Source organism: Gymnoscopelus microlampas (assembly GCF_963454915.1).
Source record: "Gymnoscopelus microlampas genome assembly, chromosome: 15".
Classification (NCBI taxonomy): Eukaryota; Metazoa; Chordata; class Actinopteri; order Myctophiformes; family Myctophidae; genus Gymnoscopelus; species Gymnoscopelus microlampas.
The window spans coordinates 26,716,282-26,743,868 of NC_139952.1; the positions used below are offsets into that span (position 1 = coordinate 26,716,282).

The window sequence follows — 27,587 nt, forward strand, 5'->3', positions numbered from 1 at the left end:
CACACATGGACAAACATTTGGGTTACACCTCTGGGGGCCATAGACAAACGCTCGCCTACGCTTGCCCCTTAGCGGCCACGGCGTAAAAATGTCTGAGACCATTTCACTCCATGGTGGTGGACAGAACTGCTGCTGCGCCTCAGTGTGCCAAACATCATTACTTGTGCCATTTGATATTTTATTTTTGTGTGGTTCTGGGGTCTAATGTCTAGACACCACCAGTGGACCCAGTGACTGATGACTGCTGTTGAACTGGGTTAATTTGCTCCACTTCCATGCTGATGATGGATCATCTAACTCTAGGCCACTGTTTCCCTAACAGTGGGTCGGGACCCATATGTGGGTCGTGGACCAATTTTCATGGGTCGCGAGTAAATATCTCCCTTTTTTAATTTCCTACATTTAAAATACATATATATATATTTCAAAAGATTTTTTTAAAGTTTACACAAAAAAAAGTCACAACTTTTCATCAATTAAAAACAATCTGAACTTTATCCAAAAGTAAAAATCTAATCATTCCCATAAATATATATTTTTTTTTTCAGAGTTTAAGAAGTTGTGAAAATAGCAGATCTACAAGCTCACAACACGGCATGTTGTGAGCTTATAAATTTGCTATTTTCACTAGTTTGGGTCCCGGGCAAACATCTAATTTCTGTCTGGGGTCTCCAGCTAAAAAGTTGGGAACCACTGCTCTAGGCTAATTGTTTTATGGAACCACCACGTAATGTAACACATTTCTCAGCACCAACATAGGCATTTCTCAGCACCAACATAGGCACCAACATATATATATATATATATATATATATATATATATATATATATATATATATATATTTTTTTTTTTTTTTTTTTTTTTTTAATTCCAGACAGCAGAGCACTAAATTTAACTTATTTAATTGCAGGCCATTGTAAGTTACTAGAATTCTCCAACCACTTTCACTATTTTATTACAAAATATGTTATGCTCGTGTAAGGTAGAATAGGATGTAGGCCTACCTGCATTTGGCTGGTTGGTAGTTATTTTATAACTTTAAGAAAATGCAGCCGGCAAAAGGCCTCTAAACCAATCAATGCTCTTATATCCAGAGCTACCAAATTGCAAGATCAGAGTAAAATACACCCTAGTAAACCAACAACAACAGGGTAAATGGTTATGTAGGATACTACAAATTAACTAGAATAGCAGGTAGACATTAACACTAGCATCTATTTAATATACTATCATAAATAACATGTAACACAGCCTAATTAACCCTACAGCATCCACAGTAAACTGCTTATTACCAATAACAAGAATCTATCACCACTCATATTCTCACTACTCGGTCATCAGGATTGATGATATGATTAAAGATAGAATATTTACATTTGAACCGAACCTCTTTTCCATAATCAAATTACTTTGTACACAGCACAAACCTGTTAAATATAGAGTTAAACTGGTCCTTAAAGGGTCCATTATTAAAGTTATACACTGACAATTTCCCTGTGAAATTGAAAGAATTCACAAAGCAATCAGACTTGTGATCACCAACTTTTATCTCAGGTCAGCAACATGACAAAATACAAAATAAAAACTGTGTTGCAGGAACACTCTCCAGAATCAGATCATCTTGGTAACACACGTTGGGTCATGGGACTCATGGCGATTGGTCTGAACGTGGCGAGGCACAGGAAGTCAACTAGAAAGCTCTGGCATTACAGTCCATGAACCAGTTAGTATCCGACATCTTTGGATATGTTAAGCAGTGGTTCTCAACCTTTTCTAGATCAGGGCCCACTTGGAAATCTCAAAAGTGGTCAGATGGGTGGGCCGCATGCATTTTCAGAGCATGTTTATTTTAAAGAGCAATCAATCGATTGTGTTGGGGTTTGGATCAATGTGTGCTCTAAGTTCCTATTTAGCAGTATCACAATGAAAACAAAAAAATACCATGACATTTAAAACTTCTTTTTTTAATATATTGTTATATTCTCATTCAAATCTTAGTGTTTTGCCATTTAGAGGGCCCACTTGCAATGTCCTCACGGCCCAGTGCCCACAGGTTGAGAATCGCTGATGTAAAGTGAAACAGCACAGAGACACACGACATAGCAAAAGAAATACAAATCTTTTGTGTGTGTGTATACATATGGAAGCTTCACACAAAGCTCCAGGCACTTGCAAACAATGAAATGTAAAAACTTACTTTGGTGTTCCATTTTACTCTTTGCTTAAGATGTCATTCAACATTATAAGCACAATTAACCAAAGGAGACATACAAATAATTTGTACTTTTCAATAAAAGGAGAAAATAAATGAACAAAATTGTAAACTCAAATCATAATCCAAACCTTTCTAGGCAGAAATAGAACTCTGGTTTGGACCTGAAACACACATTCCTCTTATTATTATTAAGCTTGGCTACTTTATATTCAGCCAGCCACTGCTGATCCATAGAAGAAACTCTTAAAGTGCATCTTTGGATGGATGGGCAAACAACACTGATTACAAATGATAATGACTACTGTATTCCAGTCCATCATTTCAAATCAAAATAGTAAATCAGTTTGGGCTGAGATGATACATTTCCTCCCAAAATCTGTCTATATTGTTGACTGGATTTAAAGCAAGTTAAACAAAATAAAGGAAAATAAATCTGACAAATAAAAGACTGTAATCATAAGAAAACAAACATTTAAAATGATTTCAAGCTGTGCTTTCTACTTCCAAAAAGCATCGTATTTAAAGACAAAACATCTACAAAGCAAATTTAACACACAATGCAAAAACAGCACTGTGACTATCTCTCTCTCTTAAACTGTTAAAACAATGTAATTAACATCTTTTATACCTTTACATCTTAATATACCTTAACACTGGCTTACTCAACAAGCCTAATGACTGATCTACTATCTATCTGCCAAAACTAACTGGATGTGAATGTTCGTAAGGGTTTATGAATTATTATTACAGCTACAGTGTGTATTAGTGTATACAGTACATCACTTCTCCCTACACCAACCCGTGGTCCATAGACAGATAGTACCTTATCATTCATTCATGGCAGTGTGAGTGTTAAAGTCACAACATCACTGACCTCAGTGTGGTTCATTGGCAAACTAGCATCTCGGTTTGTCATTACTCTGGCACACTGTAAAATCATGAGTGTTAATTAAACCCTGAGAGTGTACAAATGTAAATTTGTACAGTCTCAGAGTTACGGGTCCATTTTGTTCCATTTATACAGTCTCAAAGTTACAGGTCCATTTTGAGTCAAATTAACACTGAGGATTTTTCTGTGTAGGGAGGCAGTGCACTGGAAGAAGAATCTGTGTCATCAGTCAAGTTTAAGGACAGCAATACTTAGAGAAGTATTAAACCTATTTTACAGGAAGAGCAACGCCCATGCAAAACATGATGCAAAGGATGACATTGTTTTATGAACTGCGCTTTCGATAACCGAGAACAAAAAGCGACAGGAAGGCGTATTAGTCACACTAGAGACCGATAAGAAATGCCACGGAGGAGAGAATCAGAACATGGGAGGGGAAGTCATGGCTGCTAAGGCACTGGGAAGGTCATAAATACATATATTTATACACAGTTATAGCCTGTGCATGGCTTCATAACAGTCTCCCAGCCCCTCCCCCTCATTAAAATTTATGTGACCTACGGGGTAGAGAAGTCCTCCCCATTGGAGGACAAGCTTCAAAGGGAGGGGTGCATTAGGTTTGTTACTATTAAGAATCATTCATATTAAAAGTGTGAGTGTGTACGCGCGCGCACGTGCGTGTGGGCTGCCTCCTCTTTACACAGGTCAGCCTAGAACCTTTGGCCACCTTCAGGCCACGTGTGAGGGCCTGTTTTCATTCCTGACACCTCTCTCCCCAGGGGAGTGTCACTCCACCTTTCTATGGTTATTGTTGAGCAGCGTGTGGCCGTTCTGCACGTGGCCATTTTTGGAGGTTTCTGTCTTATCCTCATCTTCATCTTCAGACTCCGTCTCGTCTTTATCACTCCGCTCGTCTTCAACAATATCCTGTCGACATGAAACAGAGCAGTGTACAACATGACGGTTTGCAAGTTTGGCAAAGTAATAACTATTTATCTGCACAGCTTGTTTAAGTGCTATAATAAAGAACAAACATATTAACAATAAGCTATAATAAAAGCAAGACATGCTGCCTCCATTAACCACTTTCAACCTGGCATCCCTATTTTGGCCATGACGATCTAGGCAAAAATTCTCTATTGTTTTTAGAGCGAAAATAGGCGATCTACAAGCTTGCAATGCCTTGCAATGTGATGCATTGTAAATCAGCTATTTTTACTATTCTTTGCACAATATAGAATTAGAGCTTAAGGGGTTAAGTCATATCGCTAATTAATACCAACAAAGTTCATGAACCACAATGGACCCCTGAAAACCAAATGAACAAATCTAGTGACTTTGTTAATTTGTGCAATTCTAAGTGGGTGCAAGTTTCTGAACCCTTATCAAGTGGACTTGATAAGAGCGAGGTAGTGGACGATGTTCAGAGGAGGTTTACAGTTCAGACTGGGTTAAAGGGGTGTTTTCATACGTTGCCTGGAAGGAACTTGATGACCATGCGCAGGATCAGGACAGCCCAGAACATGTGCAGAAACAGCAGCACAACCAGCAGGCCGTTGAAGAAGTAAAAACCAAAGAAGGCAGGGTACAGGGTCAGGGGATAAACCCACGTCGTGTGGATGATCCTGGACCGGTGACAAAAACAAGAACAGAGACTCCAGTCAGTCAGACCCCAACGCTCACAGTCAAAAAGAACCATTGACAAAAGGACACAAGGGGACGCGCTTCAGACACAATGACTCTGTGATGGCGCTCACTGTTACTGTGTGTGCACAGTGTTTAGTCTTCCATGCAGACCAAAGGGCATCACTGTTCCAACTAATTCGACTAGGCCAGATGATAATCCAGTCATTTCCGTTTTACTGAACAGGTAACTTGGATATGAACTCACCAGAATGGGAGGATCACAAGGCGTGTGATGATGAACACAACTGCAAACAAGGTGAAGATCAAGTTGCAGGTTTTCCTCCAGCCTGCATAGTTAAACATCTTGGCAGACTAGAGTGAGAAGCAGAGGTGATCATTAAAACATTTTCATTTATTTTCCACTAGAGGGCAGACAGTGTACCATGTGAAATGTCACAATTTAATAATACTTATTTTTTCCAAGACAACTGTCACAAAGTGCTTTTTTTGTACAGCCTGGTAAATCAATGACCTCGGATGAATCTTAATTTGCGTATCCCAATTTGCATTAATTGACAGCGATTCTATTATATAATTTAAGAATGTCGACATAAAATAACCTAATATGTTGACTCATAAATATTGCATGTCTTATATCATATAACTGCATTTACACGTGTAACCTGCACTCACTCGCAATGTTCTTTCTGTTCTGCCTATGAAAGCCTGTAACCAGGGGCACGCAGCCCCTCAGCTCAGCTCCAACATATGGCTGCACCAAAAACATCTTACAGTATGTACTGTGTAATTAATTGTCTAGTTGTTGTCCCTGTAGAGTAGACTATCCTCAATCACCCGTTGTGTTTCGGTTTCATCTGTTTGTGGTAACATTACTGGTTGATTTGTTGAAGCACTGTACAGGGGGCAGAGTTTTAAAAGCTGTTGTCATCTACAATATTGTAGCCTATTTCGTACTGAAAGACAGAGGTGGAGAGAGAGATGCTCAAAGCGAACAATCGCAGTTTACCTTACGCAGCAGATTAGAGATTCACTGATAGTGAGACGGTCAATGCAAACTTGTCATTTGAAAATCACACCGGTGTGATCTAAAGGAAATTAAGTGGCACGTTTTTAAAAAAGGTGCAAAATACTTTTTGAGTTGACTGCGGCTGGGCAGTAAGCTAGGTGAGAGAAAATGGCAATTATTGGTTGTTATGCATAAGGTGTGGGGCAACAAAATGAGTTGTGTGTGTCCTCGATTTTGGAGAACAGGAATCCCATGCACTTGCATGTGACATTTCTACTCACACTATTATAAGATAGTCGCATACATGATGATTTTGGAGCCCTCAACTGCTTTCAGATAAACAATAAAATGACTGAAGCAAAACAAGAAAAAGAAGGAAGTTAGAATGTGTTCACACTGTCTGGCTGTAATGAAGACAAAGCACTGTCTGGAGTGCAGGGTGTAGTAGTACCTCCATCAGATAGTCTGATGCATCGTGCACCAGCATGATTAAAGTCCCTGCCCGGATGTAGTTCACCAACCAGGAGAAGCTGATGAGGAGAATGGTGGCTACATGGTGAACTATCTGTTCCTTGAAATCCTGAAAGAGAGAGAGAGAGAAAGACATACAGAGATAAAATCAATCTAAGATTCGGTAACCAAAATAGTCACTCATTGATCCAGTAGACCAAATTGGTGACTAATCGACAGGCTTTGTGCATTCTCATTGATCCAAGCTTTACAAATGATTAACTCAATGAATGCTTCAGGCTTGCATTATAAACGTTCTTGTGTTTTTCTACTGCATATTCATCATATTTATCATGTATATTTTCTTCTGTTTTGTCATTTCAGCACATTGTTGTCATCGCTGGGCTTTTCCATTCTGGCAGTAAAGGGAGTAAATCTGCATGGACCACATTCTGCAGCCTCATTGCTATAAAAAGAACCCAATCCAAGTAGAAGGGACAACACTCCCCAACCAACCTGCCCAAAATGTTCAGATTACAACACCATGACTCTCCTACAGAGCATGCAAAATCCTTGTTCTAGGTCATACAAATTGCTGTCTTGTCAGGTTGAGTTATAATAAAACAAGGCCTGCTGGAGTTCTAGCCAGGAAATGTACAGACAGGGTTCAGGCTGGCGGAGGAAACAGTCAATCAGTCTCCCGAGTGTGAAACTATCCGCTGAGGCCCAGTCACACATTAACTTACACAGGACAGAGACAACTTCTGCTTCCAAGACAGACAGGAAGGCCACAGTACATATGAACAGTGGATATGATTGCTTTTCCTCACCATTAGTGGGTTTCATCCTCATTCAGTTTGAACTGACAAAGTGGGAGACAAGACACGGAGCTGGAACATGGATGTTATTCTCAATGACAACCTTGTGGCTAACAGCTGCACTCAGCACCTTGCATGGACTCACTGTGGCTTCATGTGATACCATTATGTCCAAACCTCAAGCACACAGCAAACACGAGGCCCCTCATTATTCTGTGCACTCACTGACCCAAATGAAGCCACTCGCATCTCTCTCTCTCTTTCTCTCTCTCTCTCTCTCTCTCTCTCTCAGCGGGATTGTGTTGTTCTTGTAACAGTCTGTGAAATGGACCGATCAAATTCCGAAGACAGCTGGGTTTTACTTACTTTGCGTTTTATATCGGTCGCCACACTGAACACCAGTGACATGTAGAATCCCAGCTCAAGCATGTAATACCAGTACTGGGAAGTAATCAGCGGCTGGGAGAGAAACAAAAACACTGTAAATGAAAAAGATCTTAAAAAAAAGTTGCAAATATTGTTTCATTCGTTGACAGTCAATTCATTTGAAAGAATAAACACAATAATATAAAACACAAAAATACAAAGCTTTGCATGGATTTCACAGAACGTGGGTGTACCATTTTAGGAAAGTCTTCCCACATCATCTTCATATCATGGAACCATGGTTTCTGCAGGGTGGATAAATCAGCAATCAGCACCAACACTCATTTACATTGTTAAACACCACGAAAATAAATAAATAAAACTTACTGTATAAACAAAACAGACACCAAGCCAGAACACAATTCTTGTCAGTTGGCTAAAGTGATTACTCCATTTTAGAGACCCATTGACCCAGTAAACAATAAGGACACTGTTTACTTATGAGTCATTCCATTCCATCAATTCTTTCTAAATATAATTTTAGCCACTTAAAGCTACAATCCATAACTTCAATGTTCTACCCAGGTAACCCGTCTGAGCGCCAAACTTTTACTGTTAAGCTATAACAGAGAGCACATTTTGGAAGGCAAGGTGTTTCCATTTGAGTTTCCTGAAATACCTCTTGTTAACCAGCAGTTATCCTACCTGACCACAGCTTTAAATCCTACATACTTTGTCGTGGAATAGCAAAAATGTAAGATCTTCAAGTTTTCAATGCATCGCACCAATAGTATAATAGTAATAGATCTACAAGCTGACAATGCGGGTAACGCGAACATGGTTAAACATTTTGTAGTTTGTTGGGAGTCTATGCTCTTTTTTTCCCCGGTGATGGTTAAGAAGTTACCAATTGAATATGACATTTTTGACTGAGTAATAATAAAGTAGAGTCAAATACTCACATCAATAAGTACTGCCAGGCCAGCAAAGAAAGCAACAAGGTAAAATGTAAATCTCCAACTGTAAGAGAAATCCCCACATTAACAAAATAATTTCACATAGCCTAGACATCAAATTAACACACAATAAAAAAAATAATGTTGTTCAGCATGACACTCCTGGGAAATAAACTCTAGAACGGAGTTAACATCAAAGAGACACCTGTAGTTAAAACCAAGACACATGACATAAAGCATACTTCTAATAAAGATAATGATGTGTGAAATAAGAAAGACAACCTCATCACACACCTCATAAATGGATATATTACGGACTTGTGTTTGCACTGTATGCCAGAACTTAAATGGATCATTTTAAGGCATCACTAAATTACAAGTGTGTAATAAACATGCCTTTCAACCGGGAGCCTTCTGTGCCAGCTGTCTCTGACACACATTCTAACACTTAATAGATAAGACTATGTTCAGACTGGCAGAGGAAATAAGATTTTTACTTAAGTGGTTTGAAATGCGATTCAAATCTGATTTCTAAAAGACACTGTCCAGACACTCAAGCCTGATTTATACTTATACCATTATATAATGGTGTTGCTCACTGAAAATAGCTTACAACGCGTCGTGATGCGATGTTTTGTGAGCTTTCAGATCTGCCATTTCCTGCGAGCGACACCGCCATGCGATATAACAGTGGTTCTCAAAGTGGGGTCCAGCGACCCCCAGGTCTCCTTGGACCGGGGATCCAAATGGACCGTTACAAGTCTGTAACTCTGAGAGTGTACATGGAACCAAATGGACCCTTACAAGTATGTAACTTCTGAGAGTGTACACGCGGAATAAATGGACCTGTAAGGTCCGTGGAATTTAAACGTTTGAGAACCACTGTGATAGAGCAAGCTAAGCATTACCTATGCCATTAGGTCATTGCCACAGCAACCAATGCTGATAGGTCGAAGATGTCTGAAATACACAAATCCGATCTGATCACTTGCAAATAACAGTCCGTCCTAAAGATCAGATGTGAAAAACAAATCGGATTTGCCTGCTGTCTGAACAAAGTATTATACAACACTAATAATGTTATTAAAATGTGCAACATAATCACACAAGGATGATTACAGCACAAGGAATTCTTAATCTCCCTTTGAGATTGAATAGTAGTTGTGTCCTAAAAAGACAATTATGCTGGAAATAAGTCCATCCAGCCATAATTGTGAGAAATCAAAAATCTATATTTTTAGGACTACTGTGTGTGATCTCAACAGTTCATTGTACATGCGAGACTCGGCTGTTTACCAATAGGAAATGCAAACGGATGCGTTTACCCAGCCTAGGCGGATATGCCATATACAATAGGCCTAGCTGTTTGCAGGAATTAATTATGCAAAACTGCAACACCACAATACAAGATCAGTTCGAAAATACAACAATAACAATACAAAACTGAATATAACCATTGAGAAATATCCAATAGAATATATTGTTTTAAAAATCTGAATATAAACATTTGGAAATCAAAAAATCCTCAAACGCACAAGAGCACAATCTAGTAATTTACAACAAAAAGCAATTTAATACAAGTTTTTCATTTAGTCCTTTCGGAAATTCAGTCTTCAAAGTGTGAATCTAGTATGCTTCTCTCTGCAAGAGCAAATGGTCTCTATCAGCTCCTCTTGTCAAAGAATTCACCATTTCAATACCCTGGAATCTCAACCTACAAACCTCATATCCTGTGGCATTAATGTGCCTCAGTACCAGGGATTTTTCATCATGATTTCTGATGTTACTTTCTGATGTTTTAGTTCTCCTTTGGTTTTTATGACATAACAAAAGCCACAAGGACATTTTAAAAGATACACCACATATTTGGTTTTACATGTGATCCCCCCTCACTTTATCTTTTTGCCCGTATGAGGGTTTAGAAAGGAATCACCCTTGAGCATAGCATCACAAAATTGCTACAAGGAAGATTACCTGAGGGTAAAGAATCAAAACAATGTTGAGGTCATATAAAATTCAACCTCTCGCTCAGATTCTTGGCCCTTTTATTAGCAAAAATAGGCAGAGGGGAGAAAGCCTTTCCCACAACCGGATCACTTGATAGAATGTGCCAATGCTTTTTAACAATCTGTTTAATAGCCTGAGAGATAGGGAAAACATGGTCAACATGTAGAGAGTTCAAGAGTTAGAGGACAGGACTCCTCACCCAAAAAGTCCTCCTCGACCTCCAGTGGGAGGATCTATCGTAGGATCACATGTAAAAAACAATGATGTACCTTTTAAAATGTCCTTGTGTTTTTTGTTATGTTGGAAAAAACGATCAGAAGCTGTGAACATAAAAGTAACACCAGAAATGTGACGAAATGTGTGATTTGCTTCAAGTGGCAGTGTGAAATGAATGGACAGGGATTGTTCCACTAGCCATGAGCAACATTTTTCAGAGGAAGGGAGAGAGGGAGCAAGGAAGTTTGTGTGTGTGAGACACAGCAGCGGTGAACATGACTATCTATGGGGAACGTGTGGCTACCTGGCTTCACGGAACTTCTTGAGTTTGTTTGGTCGGTCCAGGTTTCTCCGTCTCCTGAACCATCTCTGGACCTGTCGTACTGACCAGCCTGTCTGCTTGCTTAGACTCTCCAAACAGCTCTAACAATGACAAACCACCAGCAGAGAGACAATATACACTTTTATATTCAACCTTTATTTCATTCTGAAATTAGGCAGTGAACTGCAGTTTGTGTAGACTGTATGTTAGCAAAGTTAAAGAAAAAAAGATTTGCAGTGAAATAAAAAGGAGCAAAAGGTTCAAATGTTTACAATTAGAAAAAAAAATTACGTTAACATTGATCAAAACCCAGCATAAGACCCACTATACAAACACTGAATACCAAACAAATAAACAACCCTGCTTCAGCAAAAGCGAGCAATATGTTGTCACTTATATTTATATTCAAAGGTGTTTTCAGCTGTATATCAATAGCTTGCTGATGTTTTGTCAGCAGTTACAAACTTTTGTAAGTGATGGATTGCATTAAGAGTACTGTATAAAGACGTGACAGCCTTGTCAAGGCTTTATTACCAACATCAATGAACTCATAATAGTTGTGAGGCGTTACAACCGAAGACGTCTTACGGTTCTTTTATTTCAAGCGGTGTCATGACGTTGTGAAGACTAAACGTTTACCTGTGAGGGATGTTTCGATGAGTTAAAAAAAGACTCCAGTGTGGGATTTGGGATTAATCTGACACGCTGGTTGTCCTTCACCCCAAGTAGTTTAGCAAGTGGAAGAGCAACCACCCTGGATGGAGAAACGAGGACAGCACTGTTTACTGGTGTGTGTGTGTGTGTGTGTGTGTGTGTGTGTGTGTGTGTGTGTGTGTGTGTGTGTGTGTGTGTGTGTGTGTGTGTGTGTGTGTGTGTGTGTGTGTGTGTGTGTGTGTGTGTGTGTGTGTGTGTGTGTGTGTGTGTGTGTGGGGGGGGGGGGGGGGGGGGGGGGGCAAGGGCATTCACAAAGACAGAGCCAATGTCAATACAACATTAATTTGAAATGGATATATTTGTAGACAAAGGTCTCAACTCGCAATCATGTGAAGGAATAGGTTTATGTTATTATACTTTTTTCTAGCATAATTTATGCACATTGTGTCAACTCTATAAAGCCTTTTACTTCTCAAAGTCCTCAAATATCTAATAATGATATTCAGTAATGAAGTTAATAAGATTATTTCACACTATTCTGAAATATTCCATTTCTAAATTCCTTTTTTTAACATTCATTTTTAATATTAAGCATACAGCCTACAATTTAGGTTTTTAGACAAATAAAACATCACTGCATGTAAATCAGCAGGTATTAATACATAATCAAAACAAACTTAAAGCCTCCCTATTTAACTTTTATTTAAAGAATAAAATGTAATTTTGTCCAATCTGTATGATAGAGTACCGTATGTTAATACAATATAACTTCTACAATTGGGGTGGCTGTATTTTGTCTCCCTGCTCTTCTATTGAGACATTTAGATTGTGTCAAAGGTCATGTCTCACCTAGACACAGGATCTGACACAAATTTTGACCTGATGGTCAAGATTCAATTTATCCCCTGAGCAAGCAGGCTGGCTCTATTAGGTCAATGTCAAAAGTTTCAGCACTCGCGCAAGAAACCAGGTTGAAATCCGGGGCAGAAGAGGAAAGTTACATAGTGCTGCTTTAACACAGACAGAATAACATATCTTTTTTTTTTTCTTCTTACATATTTATCCCACGATTTTGTAACCCATATTTTTTCACCCAGTGCCAATTGTAATCCTGGGCGCTACTCTCCCTCTGCCAGCCTAGGGAGGGCCCAAGCTGAAGCTCATTCCTCCTTCAATGCATGAGGAGCAAGCAGGCCGCTTCTTTTCACCCGACAGGGGGGAGGTTCCCTGGTTAGACGTAGTGCGTGGAAGGAACACGTTATTTCAACCAGTTCTTTTCCCCTCCATCAGGCGCCCTGGCTGACCAGGGGGAGGCAGTATAGTGACCAGGATTACTGCATGTTTTTGTGAGGGTACCTACCCTAGGAGACACAGGGAGAACATGCAAACTCCACACAGAAAGGCCCTTGGGCATAGATGACGCGGAGGAGAGAACACGCCCCCCAGCGCCCACAGCGTCCCGAATCGAACCCAGGACCTTCTAGCTGTGAGGCGACAGCGCTACCGACTGTGCCACCGTGCCCCCTAGAATAAAATATCTAATAGGGTTAGGGACACCAGGTTGAAAATAGTTAACTTATTCATAAACTGCAGTACCATGTTCTCTACATTCTGAAATGTCCATGTGTGATGGTCTATGTAGGCCAAACCAAATGTCCTCTCAAAACGCACTTGTGAACACCAGGCTACTATTTCACATTCTATTGCACATGGATTGTGCAATAGCAAGACACTTTCCTCAAGCAAAACATGGCTCCCCTTCATTGCTCAGGTTGTGGCATTGAAAGAATTTCTCCCTCCCAGAGGAGACATCGTAAATAAATTATTGATAAGAGAGGCGTTTTGTGTGTGTGTGTGTGTGTGTGTGTGTGTGTGTGTGTGTGTGTGTGTGTGTGTGTGTGTGTGTGTGTGTGTGTGTGTGTGTGTGTGTGTGTGTGTGTGTGTGTGTGTGTGTGTGTGTGTGTGTGTGTGTGTGTGTGTGTGTGTGCAGTGAACATTTGAACCACATGGGCTTAATGAAGAATTAAGCCTTTCCTGTTATCTGTTTAATGTCCCAATAAAAGTAATGTGTGATGCACTTCAAGATGTTGATTGTTACAATTAGATTTTTTTTGCTATGTGATGTTTGCCGTTTCATATTACCTCCCATTCTGAATAAGTGCCGTTAAGATAGTAGGTGATTGATTGGTGCCCGCCCACCCCTATCAACCAGTGAGAGATGGAGGAAGGCATGAAGCCATTCCAATCTGTGCCATTACTGTTGGACTCTGAAGATGATGCAGTGTGTGTTGAAGGTTAGTTGTTTGCACCTTATCAAAAAAGGGTTGTGTGAATCGTGTGCTCCAGTATCTTCTTTGGGTTCAGTTGTTGAGAAGTGGCCCATAGAACTGTTCCTATGTCAGCCTGATGTTAGCTAGTTTCCTATACCCATGTTTTGAACAGGATGGCATACTTGTACAAAGTTACCTGGTTTAAGGACATTGTCGTTTTGACGGTTGACACCAGGAATTGAACTAGTAGACTTTTGAGTACTATATAGATGGTCTTGCTAACCAACCTGAACGAGGTATAACGGTGAGGACTAGTTTATTGAAAAGTTATCGGAACGATTTTGGTTTCTGGGTACAGAAAACATGCAAAGCAGTCAGCAGCATAAGTGCACCAATAAGCAAATGACAGTGAGATTACTAAAGCCCTATTCATATGGGAGTGGGACCAAAATGATGTTGTGTTTTTGCAGTTGTAACTTGGCTGCAGTGAAAGTGAGGGGCTCACCCTCAATGTGATCCTGAAGTTTAAATAAAGATTGTATGGATAAATAAAGACCTCTTGTAATTGATGAATTATCCACCTAACCTGTATGTTTCACCATACAGGAAACACAGTAGCTCATGTTACAGCTGCAGTAGATACAAAGGTTAATATTTCACCATTCTTCACTTAACGTGAAGACAACGAGGAAGACAAGCAGTTACAAAACCTTGTGTGTTGGGGTGAAATGCATTTCTAGTGGCCAGATAAGGGTGGTTCTCTGTCTCCAAAAACACCCCTCAACCCAATCAGGACATATGAATCCACAATCGGATTTATTATGGTTAGTTTTGTTACATGGAAATATAATCTTGGTTTTAAATTAGTTTTTTTTCCACCCTCAATTCCATTTTTGTCTTTCATTTCAGTTTATGAAAAGGTTAATATCCCATTTGATTTTAAGTTTAATATTTGGTTTCACACAGTAAAATGAATCTTCAATGGGCATAAATGTAACCAAATGGATCCAATTAAGAGCTTTATCCTTTAACACTCTCCAAGTAAAATTTACACTGAGGAATGAGGATTTTACAGTGTTGTTTATAATACAATACTAATTGACTGACCTCTCAAATATCTGTCTGATGACCAGGAAACACAGAGCGATGGGGATGGTGGCCCACAGGTCTCCCGTTTTAGGAAACACCTTACCATCATGGTCCTTCAGATCGGCCCAGCCCAGCCCAGGAGGAAACCATATCCAGTCCTGCCAGACCAACTCACTGAGACTTGACAACATCCTAAAAATAAAAAACACAGTAGGAAATGACGTCACAATGACAGTTTCAAAAGTGCATTATCATGGATCTCTGCTACTGACTGGAGTAATCATTTTTGCAATCCAAAACTAGAAAAAACTGTAACAAGTCACACAGTCAGTTACCGGGGGTATTCTATTACACAACATGACCTCACATAATGAGTCCATTCCTGTACTATGTTACACTCCTCTGTCTGTTTCAAGCAAAGGTATAGTACAGATATTAAGAATGTTTGCATATGAGATAACACAGACCCACGGTTGAGTCCAATTGTCTTCTATCAATCACATTAATATCAGCTCCTGCATGTCTGGGCATTGTGGCTTTCACCTTTGTACTTCTTAAGTATGAATTGCTTACATTACATTAGTCATTTAGCTTTTATCCAAAGCGACTTACAATAAGTGCATTCAATATAGGTAGGGAACAAAACTACTAACTAATCACCAGAAGTCTTAAGTGCATTCTCTTCTAAAACAAGCAACTAAGAGTATACCTAAGGTAAAAGTGCAATATATCAGCTAACTACTTTCTTAAACAGATGAGACAAATAGGAAAATCAAATGAGCAAGAGCTAAAAAAAATAAGTGTATCGAAAACAAATAAGTGTATGTTGCTGATCGAGTTCATAGTCAGTATAAGTCAAACCAGAAAGGTGCGACACTTACACTGTGTTCTAGTGAGGAGGTCTTTTTATAACCCCCAAATTACCGCCATGAATTACTAGGCAGATTTACAATGGAATTTTTGCAGTGGGTTTTGGATAAATTAAGAAAATAAGAACATTTCATTCAACAAAGTAATCTTACAAGACACCTTTTACTAATTTAAATTTCTACTTTGTAATGTCTGACAGCGAGTCGCAGGTTCGATTCCTGAGTCCGGCGACCTTTACTGCATGTCACTCCCCGTCTCTCTCTACTGTTTTCTGTCTCTCTCTACTGTGTACAATCATTACGTCAGAAAAGCCCAAAAAATAAATCGAAAACACTATGGGGAAATCTGGTGAAGGACACATTGCTAAATCACTTCCAGGTTTTGAGACTTCAAACTGTAACACTTCATCTACTGTATATAGAAATACCAGGAACTTCTGAATGCATGTCTGTCTTGTCCTTTGAATAGGCTATCTCGAGAACCATTCATCCAGTCGACTTCATACATGGTTAGTGTACGGTGCACTAGTGTGAGGTCGAACTGATGAGCTGTCCGCCAAGTTTTAAGGTTGATCAGATGGTAGGTAGGTACTTTATTCATCCCCGAGGGGAATATAAGGTGTTACAGCAGCTCTCATACAGACAAGAAAGAAAACATCAATGAATACCATTAAAGAACATCTAAAATAGGCATCTAAGAATAGTTAACCTACAATAGATGAGCAGATGAGCAGCTCTCAAGAACGGCCCTGCTCCGAATGGCAATGCATTCTGAACGGGGATTGTACTAGTTAGACCAGTGGTTCCCAAACTTTTTAGCTCGAGACCCAAAAGGGAAATTTTATGTCTCCCGGGACCCAAACTAGTGAAAAAAGCTTAGCTGGTCTACGAGCTCACAACACGTATGGAATTCCTTTGATTTTGTTGAAATGTATGACATTCTTTTGAAAAATGTTTGAATTATTATAATTTTTTTCATCTTGTGAAAATGGGTCCCAACCCATTGTTTGGGAAACAATGGTTCAGGACCAATCCTAAAAGAAGCACAGACAGTTGGGGATTGTAGGAGTAAACTGCTGTTGATTCTATCTTATCTTATCTTATAGGACCACAGACACAGCAGGGAGCTCCTTACAGGAACAGAAGCCACTGTGAAAGGTCCAGGACGCAGGAATGACATCACCTCTGGCAAGTCCACAATGGGATACACTCAAGTCATTGATACACTGCATTATACTGCTGGCTTTTGTAAGAGACAGGAGTGTGATTCTCAGGTTACGATGGCAGCTTTGTCCCTGCAATCGCGGGACAAGGGGGCAGAATAACACCGTGACAGAGTGACATCTGTGTGCGACTCAAGTTGATAATTTAGTAGGGAAAATATATTTACACAGCATCTTTAAAAAAGAATGTCAAATTTAAAGACAACGAACAATAGAAGTGTGTGTGACTTGGAGTTTTGTTTTAAAACTAACTGGAGGTCAATAAACCATTGTATTTGTTCCATTTTTGAGACAGACAATAAGAAACTACGTGGGAGCCAGTGAAAGGAAGGCTTCATGAGGAGAAATAGGCTCTGGCGGGATTTGAACCCAGGCCAGCAGGGGTATGCGAGGTGAGCCTCTGCACATAAATAGCAACACATAACGACAGTATATAGTTAATAAGTAACCCAACACATGAATTAATATAGTGTCTCTTCTTTCACTTTTGGATGGCACTGTGCCTACATGCTCTTACTTTTGATAGGAGCATTTAATACCTACAGTATATTTAATTAACAAAAAAATACATACATACTGTATGTGTTAACTATAGATCCATTTATGCCAGGGGTTTTCAACTGGTGGTCCGTGGACCACTGGTGGTCCGTGGACCACTGGTGGTCCGTGGAGGTATTGCATGTGGTCCCTGATCATGCATTCATTATTATTATTACTTATTTAATTTATTTTGGAAAAACTTAGTATTTGAGGACAGAGGAATTAAAGACATTATCATCATTATCAGTGGTCCTTTGAGGAGGCTCACGCTTATTCCAAGTACTTCAAGCTCAGCTATAAAATAGGATCAGCTCATTGCCATGTCCTCAGATTCAGTCAAGAGGCACATGTATGAAAGTTAAGTTCTGGATGAGTTGTCAGGCAGAATTCCCAAAGCAAAATGTATTTTACCTTTTGTAACTACGCATCTCTGTGACAGTAGTATTTTCATACCTGAATAATATGTACAGGGCAAGGTTCGAGCCAGAAAATGACATGAGACCACTAGTTGAGAAACAGTTCACTCAATGACCTGGTGTGTGTGTGTGTGTGTGTGTGTGTGTGTGTGTGTGTGTGTGTGTGTGTGTGTGTGTGTGTGTGTGTGTGTGTGTGTGTGTGTGTGTGTGTGTGTGTGTGTGTGTGACACACATCTGCTCACTAGCATAATATTTCAGTCATTATTTAAGAACATGTGTCCATGGACAATTGGTTGAGAAACAGTCTTATAAAGGGTAATGCATATTTTAGTTCTTATAACTATAATCATACAGTGTTATAAGCTGTTTATAATGCATTATAAACATGGGATGCATAGCAAGCGTTTCCAAAAACACTAATCTTAGCCCATATCTCCACCCAACACAACAGTGGTCCCCTGATTGATTCTTAGTCAGGGTGGTGGTCCCTGGTTCACAATCAGATGAAAACCCCTGATTTATGCAATTAAAAGGACATTTAGAGCTCAAATAATTGGCTAGTAAACAAACAGTAAACGGTGTGGCTGAAAACAAGGTCTCCTGACTTTAGACAGATTCATTAACAAAGACTGTTTGTGGACTTTGCCCAATCACAAGCTTACTACAATTTCAAAATAACAAATGTTCTCCGCCTGTACATTTTCACTCCTCAGGAAGAGTGTTGCAATAAGTACAAGAACTCGCCCTGAAACACTGGTGCAGGGATGAAAATGAAAATAGGCCTAAATGTCATCAATCAGGGATTTTCAGTGGCCGCACTGACACACTGGTTTGTTATATCAGCATTCTGCGCTAATCTAGATTGAATCAGTTGAAGAACCCTTGCCTATTCTGGGGGGAACATTCGCAGAAAATTGCAGATCTACAAGCTCACAATGCGTCGTGAGCTTGCAGATCGGCTATCTTCGGCAAAGAAATTTGGTGTAGAGGGGAAAAAAGCAGTATTTTAGGGGTTTTAAGTTATATTAACATATAAACCCCTGGTCTTATACCAAGTAACGTAGAAAGAGTGTCACATCAGAATTAGGTCCAAATTCCAAGATTGCCAACATCGCAATCAACCAATATTAAGAAGATCAAGGGTCAGAATAAAATACAACCACAAACATGAATATTCCTGTGCCACGTGAATGCTCACGTACAGTAGGATGGAGAAGAGTCAAGTATTAGGTAAAGAATTAAGAACCAGAAAAGAAAAGGGATTCTGTTCGGTTAAAAAAAAATAATGCTCCCATCTTTTTCCAATGCCTTAACTCACTGAGTGCCATTAGCGTGTTTCACGTGTTTTTAGCGCTATGGCGCTGGGTGCCATTAACGTGTTTCACGTGTTTTTGAAAAATTAGCATAAGTAAACAAATTTTTTTTTTTTTTTTTTTTTTTGAAAAACATGTTCAGAACCCAAGATATCATCATCTGAAGATGTGCAGCTCCATCCACTCCTTGTTTAACTTAGAAATGAAAAAGGCTGTATCTCGCTTCCTAAGCACTTTTTGTTTTCTGTGAAAAAACTCTGGCACTGAGACAACATAATTTTTAAATATTTTTTGTTTATTCGTTTTTGTTCTTTTACATACTCATAGGTAGTAAAATTGAGTGCCAGAATTGCCAAACGTTTAAAAAAAAAAAAAAAATTCTGGCACTCAGTGAGTTAATCTGAGTTCCCAGAAGTTTTCGCCAGCTCTGGCGAGGAACTTCTGGGCCAGAGCCCTGGTATTTGTGGGCGGGATGTACCTTACGCTCTGAATCTGAGCGGACACGCCTCTTACCGGTCTGAGAGCTGTGCAACTCGTCTAAAAAGTCCGACGAGAGGCAAACAGCAGTACACAACAATGGCGGCCGAAATTTCTCAAGGGGAAATTGCTTCCCGTCGATCCTATTTAGATGCAACACCCACTGCATGTGGATCCCGCCCCCTTTTCTTCATTGGCTGTTGATTTGAATCACAACGCAGTGGCCGCGCCCCTGCTGTCCAAGCTCCGACGCTAACCCTCCCAGACTACCAATGCCTAGATTTTTTTAATGGCCGAAAATGAATGTCCTCCTATTGACAAAAGTATTAATGGTTCCAAAGTTTCTGAGGCTTGTAACAAGTCCTTAGTAAAACATTACAGTAAAGACACTGATGTTTACAGTTGGGTGCGACTCGCGAGCCACTTTCTTTTTAAATCAATATTTCAACTTAAATTTCATCTGCTTCAGCTTTATCACAGGTTTATAGGTGTAAAAAAGTGGGGGGAATCATTTTTTCATACAAGCTCACATAATTTGTTGTTGTCGAGAAAAGGGAAGAAGAATAGAGATAGAAGGAACAAGTTAAACAAACAAATATTCCTGATATAATGATGAGTAGAGGGAAATATATACATATACAAGCAGGTCTGATATTCAAAAAACGGTAATTATGAGGCAGTCAAAATAGGAGCATATATAGTAACAGATATATACTTGAGGTTAAAATAGTAGCAGATACATGAGGTACAGCAACAGAACAGTAACAGATATAGGACATAGAGTCTATGTCATAGACCTTTGTGCCTATAGTCTCATGTGCAGAATCCGATGAGGTAGCAGCTTAGCAAATACAACATCAGGCATGTCAATGTAAACGGTGCTGATGGTTGAGCGAACGGCATTCTGATGTCCAGAACAGATTGTCTGTCATAGCCGCATGTGCTCCCGACAGTGTGTGGGGATAAAACTAGTTCAGAAACTGGCAAATGCCCTCTCCCTCCATGGCGATCCAGTGTGTTGACCTTGGCTTACAGTTCATCTGTGCATGGCATGCAGGTGTAAAGTAGTTTTTAAATGTCATCTTTAAAAAGGCCCAAAGCTTCTTTTCTTAATTTAATTTTAATTTTGGCATGTACAATCAGGCAATCAAGTGAATAGCTATACATTGCACATAGCAAATGAGCCTAAAAAAGGATAATCAGCTGTAACTCAAATTCAAAATAAGGCCCAAACCTTCAAACAGAATATCTATATTCTAGGTTGGACCTTTTAATGAAGGGGATAGAACCTAGAACCCCCCCCCCCCCAGAGAGCCACCCCCCGAACCTACAAGAAGGTATCACATTAACAAGGCTTTTGAATGCTAAACAGACCTAGTTTAGCATGTGTGCAAAAGGCGAGGAGAATGGGCTCTCAGTAGGTGTTCATGATGATCATGATTCGACTGACAAAGGAACAAACTGGGGGTCATTGTATTCAATTGGGAAACTGAACCAAGAGTTGTCTTAGCTCTGTGTCCCACTGATGACAAACTGGAAAACAAATATTCTGCATTGAGTATAAAAAGTTTGTGATTTTTCATTTAAGTGTGGAAAATGGCAAATTAAGCCCATGAAGTCATAACCCCTATTCTGGGGTTGAACATTAGGCAAAAATAGCAGATCTACAAGCTCACAACACTGAGCTTGTAGATTGTCTTTTTAATATCTGAAATAGATTTCATGTAGCGGGAAAAAAATCTGGGGGTCTAGAATAGACCCTTGGGGGACTCGAGTCAACAAAGTATATAAAGTAGTTCATAATTTGAAAATGAATCCAACAGTATAATTTCTGTTACAGTTGTTAATTGCTTTTTCTTCTGCCAGGGTTAGTAGTTATGTGGTGACTAAAAAATAAAAGGCACAAATACTGTACTAGTGTGTAACTAATGCTCTATTCCAAAGTGATTTACATGGCCAAGAGACTGAGCAATCCACCCAATGGAAAATGTTACAACACTCTGAAAAGCTGATTGACTACAGATCTAAAAGGAAAGGGAACAGGTCAGAATGCTCTGAGGATAGAGTTTAGAACTAACTTGGATCAGACAAGACAGTTGCGCTGTTGACGTAGCGTTAACTCTCCCAGGGAGTGGTTCAGTATGCAACCATGGCTCAATTGGGTGGCTCCCCCTGTACCACTGAAATTGGTGACCTATCAAATTGTGACCCCAGAGGTCGCCGTTTTGAAATTTCGCTGTGGAAAGTGAGGATTCATTCAAACAAGGTGTTTAGGAAAACGAGTTCATAATTTGTACATTTGTTGTGATACTTTAATCGGTTTAATGTAGAGGAAAATGTTTACGTTTCATAGATCACAATGAAAATTAGTCTTGAGTTTTTAGTGTTGTCCCGATGCTCTTTTAATTTAATTGTGCATGCATTGTAAAGTGCATTGTCAAAAAAATATATATCATTGTTTTTATTAATAAGCCATTCGGTGGCCTAACGTTAACCAACTAACGCCAAACAAAAACTCAAACGCCAAACAAAATCACTTCATGTGACATGCATTGCCTGTCGTCGCTAAACAGCGACACCTCTGGTCACATAATTAAACAAGTCACCGATTTCTGTGCAACACCCGGACATAGCGGAATTGTCCCAGCCGTTTCATGTTGCATGATGTTAGGGAGGGAATTCTCGCCAACAGCAAGTTCCCTTTTTGAAACAAAAGAAACCAACGTGTTATGTTTTCTGCTGGTATAGTGAGAAATGTTGGTTTGTTCCAACAGCGCGTCAGATCAAACAGAGAAGCATGTTACTCACATCCGCCATCCGGACGACTTCAGTCAACTTTTTTTGGAGCTTTCAGAAAGGGTGTAGCGGCAGCTACAAACTACAAAGGGCCCATTTTCTTTCTTTCCATTTTTTTCCCTTCTTGAACAACTGTTCCTTGTTTTGTTTGAGCCGACTGACTCTTGTGGTCGTGTGTGGTTATTTAAGGCCTATTAAACAATGTACACGACCTTCGCTTTATCGCCCCGTTCCTAAACAAATACCACCCAAGATGAAAACGACGGTGATAGTGCTGTGTAAACTTTGATACGAGGAGTCACGTTTAGTCTTTCAACAAGCTCATCCGTGCAGCCATAAGTGTGCAACTATGTGTATATAATAGCCTATATTATACATAAAATCATATACAAACTTAAAATGTAAACCCCTGTAGACTAGGATGAGTATAATCATCATTGAGTCTAAAAATAGCAGTGTATTGCACTGTGTGTGCAGGGTTCGAATACAAGAACACTCGCCCCAAAACAATCTCGCCCCGGGTCAGATTCGGCAACCACGGAACGGTAGCCATCAGTAAAACTATGCCTAAACCTAAGTTAGGTTTAGGCATAGTTAGGTAACCCAACTAGGTTTAGGCATAGTTGGGTTACCTAACCTTATTCCTAGACTTAACCTCAGTAAAACGATGGCAAAACCTAACCTTATTCTTAAGCGTAACCTCAGCAAAAAAAATGTAAAACCTAACCTCAGTAAAACTATGCCTAGACCTAACCTTATTCCTAAACTTAACCTCATTAAAACTATGCCGAACCTTAAACGTATTCCTAACCGTAACCTCCTAAAACAAATACAAGAATACTGTACAAGAACCACTGGGGGGCGAATGTGTTTTGGGGCGAGTCTTCCAGTTACCGTGTGCACGGTTCTATCATATAGTTTTTAACCCTCGAGGAAAGCTTTTGCACAATTTGCAGACACACAGGACATCAAAACGGACCTGCAGTGCTGCGGTGTGCTCCATATAGACTATATAGGTGTGCTAACGGTTAACGGTCACTCACTAACGGTTGAACTTCATTACCTCTATGTGGTGGTTTATGCAGGTATAGGATGTTGTCTCTCCTGCACCGACGTTGCGTGATGATCGCTGCCGCTGATTTCCTCAATCTCTCCCGGTCTTCGGAACCACCGCGTGAAATTTCATGCGGATCTCGCCATGAAAATGGGAAAACCCCCCGTTTCTGTTGACCTGTTGATGATGTTCCGATCAGATCAGATCAGATGCAAATCCGTCCTCCTCTCTTTAATTACGGCTATTGTCGACTTCTCTAATCCCGGGTTTGCTGCATTTTTCATTTAGTATTTTTTTTATAAATAAAAAAAATAAAAACTCCTGTCGCACTTTCTCCACTTCCTCCACTGCTGAGGTGATCCAAGGCTCGCCGATTATAGCCAAATGACAAACGCAAAAAAAATACTTTTTCTTTGAACCAAAGTTGTGTTCAATAGCAGGCCTGATAGCGTTGCGGTTTAGCCGAGGTTTGCTCAATGGTTCTGGTGTGTATTTAATAATTGTAGCTAGTAGGGGAGCAGACAGCCAGGCAGTGTTGCCAGGTTTAGTTGGAGTAATAAGCAGGTCTACGAAGACAAGCCCAAAAGAAGCAATTTAGGGTTTAGGCCACATGAGCACTTTAAACCTATATTATGCATCAGCTATTTTTATAATAGCCAATCTACAAGCTCACAACGATCTATACTACAAGCGATCTACAAGCTCACACGCTTGTAGCTCGTACAACTACAAGTTGTGAGCTTGTAGGTCGGCTATTTAAAAAAGAAAAAAATGAATATTTTGGATACATTTTAACAACACAAATCTTGATTGGGGGTCCCACTCCCTGGCATAAAATATTTTCAGATGGGGGTCTGCAGACAAATACATAGTCATTTGGGGGTCCTTGCCATGGAAATGTTTGAGAACATTGGTTAGGGAACAAGCCCAAAATAAGACGCTTACACTTTAGAAACAAGCCCAAACAAAACTGCAACCTGCATGTACTGCAACTAACCAATATTTATAAGCAACTTTACAGACAAACAAGCCCAAACTCGCTTATAATAAGCGGACATGGCAACACTGCAGCCAGCCAGGGGGGGCGGAGGACAGCTATTTAAAGTGACGTCGACGCTCTCAAAAGGAACGCGGTGGCGTGTTTGGACCTGACGCATCTGACCAAACCCTAAACACACACACACACACACACACACACACACACACACACACACACACACACACACCCCCCCCCGGTAGTGGTTGAATCATAAATGATACAATCTAATATCCATACAACCCGGAGGCACACACCGTTAGTGGTAGCATTTAATATAACATCTATCTACCTATGGACCTACATACATACCTACCTATTTAATATAACATCTATCTACCTATGGACCTACATACATACATACATACCTATTTAATATAACATCTATCTACCTATGGACCTACGTAGCCTACCTACCTATTTAATATAACATCTATCTACCTATGGACCTACATACATACCTACCTATTTAATATAACATCTATCTACCTATGGACCTACATACATACATACCTATTTAATATAACATCTATCTACCTATGGACCTACGTAGCCTACCTACCTATTTAATATAGCATCTATCTACCTATGGACCTACATACATACATACATACCTACCTATTTAATATAACATCTATCTACCTATGGACCTACATACATACATACATACATACATACATACATACATACATACATACATACATACATACATACATACATACATACATACATACATACATACATACATACATACATACATACATACATACCTACCTATTTAATATAACATCTATCTACCTATGGACCTACATACATACATACATACATACATACATACATACATACATACATACATACATACATACATACATACATACATACATACATACATACATACATACATACATACATACATACATACATACATACATACATACATACATACATACATACATACATACCTTTTTAATATAACATCTATCTACCTATGGACCTACATACATACATACATACATACATACATACATACATACATACATACATACATACATACATACATACATACATACATACATACATACATACATACATACATACATACATACATACATACATACATACATACATACATACATACATACATACATACATACATACCTTTTTAATATAACATCTATCTACCTATGGACCTACATACATACATACATACATACATACATACATACATACATACATACATACATACATACATACATACATACATACATACATACATACATACATACATACATACATACATACATACATACATACATACATACATACATACATACATACCTTTTTAATATAACATCTATCTACCTATGGACCTACATACATACATACATACATACATACACACACACACACACACACACACACACACACACACACACACACACACACACACACACACACACACACACACACACACACACACACACACACACACACACACACACACACACACACACACACACACACACACACACACACACACACACACACACACACACACACACACACATACATACATACATACATACATACATACGTACATACATACCTTTTTAATATAACATCTATCTACCTATGGACCTACATACATACATACATACATACATACATACCTGCCTATTTAATATAACATATATCTACCTATGGACCTACATACATACCTACCTATTTAATATAACATATATCTACCTATGGACCTACATACATACCTACCTATTTAATATAACATCTATCTACCTACGTAGTACCTGTCTGTCTGTCTGTCTGTCTGTCTGTCTGTCTGTCTGTCTGTCTGTCTGTCTATGCCTATTTATTTGTCTGTTTGTCTGTGCCTATTTATTTGTCTATTTGTCTGTGCCTATTTATTTGGCTGTCTGTGCCTATTTATTTGGCTGTCTGTGCCTAATTATTTGTCTGTCTGTCTGTCTGTCTGTCTGTCTGTCTGTCTGTCTGTCTGTCTGTCTGTCTGTCTGTCTGTGCCTATTCATTTGTCTGTCTGTGCCTATTTATTTGTCTGTCTGTCTGTCTGTCTGTCTGTCTGTCTGTCTGTCTGTCTGTCTGTCTGTCTGTCTGTCTGTCTGTCTGTCTGTCTGTCTGTCTGTGCCTATTTATTTATTTGTCTGTCTGTCTGTCTGTGCCTATTTATTTGTCTGTCTGTCTGTGCCTATTTATTTGTCTGTCTGTCTGTCTGTCTGTCTGTCTGTCTGTCTGTCTGTCTGTCTGTCTGTCTGTCTGTCTGTCTGTCTGTCTGTCTGTCTGTCTGTGCCTATTTATTTGTCTGCCTGTCTGTATAATAGACAGACAGAAATCGAATAGATACTACCATAAAAGACTAATATAACAAGTAAACATTTGAATATAAAACAAAATGATAACATGAACATAGTTTCTATTGTTGTTGTTTTTAATATATTCAGAATGTATTAAATAATAATAGCACAACCTCTGGAATGTAAATGCCTGCCTGCAGTGTCACTTGACCTAATGCAATATATAAAATAAACTTCAATAACAAAGGGCACCAATATAATTGATGGTCTGTTGCTTTATAATGGACACAAGTAGCACAAAGAATGATGGCTTGCTTATTACAATGCTCTTCCTAGGCAGCATCTATATCTATGAAATTAATAAATGATTTAATTTTCATTGTCTTATATAACACCAGAACTCCTGTCTAGGATAGCAGGCCCTGCCTTCCCAAGTGACAACCCCCACAGCCCACTTTCTGCAGTACTCGCCAGGTCCCATAGAGAGCAGCAAAGACCCCTGAAAGACTCACTTTAAATAAGGCAGCAGTGGTATACAACCCTTTTCATATCAAGGTCCATTATTTATTCGGCATTTGAGCCATGGACCACCATTTGATGAGATTTAGACTCTCAGACCCAATACTTAAT

The 27,587-nt window shown here is 39.3% G+C and overlaps 1 protein-coding gene across 1 annotated transcript; it reads right to left on the reverse strand.

The window, feature by feature from the left end:
- Positions 1 to 1,944: 1,944 nt before the first annotated feature.
- cers2a (ceramide synthase 2a) lies at positions 1,945 to 24,119 on the reverse strand. The gene is made up of 11 exons (XM_084080920.1): positions 23,604 to 24,119; positions 14,925 to 15,098; positions 11,533 to 11,647; positions 10,876 to 10,994; positions 8,355 to 8,412; positions 7,647 to 7,697; positions 7,393 to 7,485; positions 6,210 to 6,338; positions 4,997 to 5,103; positions 4,577 to 4,730; positions 1,945 to 4,032 (listed from the first exon to the last, which is right to left on the reverse strand). The coding sequence occupies exons 2-11, from the start codon at positions 15,095 to 15,097 to the stop codon at positions 3,892 to 3,894; spliced, it is 1,140 nt and encodes a 379-aa protein (XP_083937046.1). The 5' UTR covers position 15,098; positions 23,604 to 24,119; the 3' UTR covers positions 1,945 to 3,891.
- Between the last annotated feature and the right edge of the window lie 3,468 nt (positions 24,120 to 27,587).

Coding starts and splice junctions, on each gene's coding strand:
- cers2a (XM_084080920.1), bottom strand. CDS start 15,097: ATGTTGTCAAGTCTCAGTGAGTTGGTCTGGCAGGACTGGATATGGTTT. Junction 5,104..6,209: donor CATCAGACTATCTGATGGAG/GTACTACTACAC, acceptor TTCTCACTCTAG/TCTGCCAAGATGTTTAACTA. Junction 4,033..4,576: donor TCAAGTTCCTTCCAGGCAAC/GTATGAAAACAC, acceptor TCATGTCGACAG/GATATTGTTGAAGACGAGCG.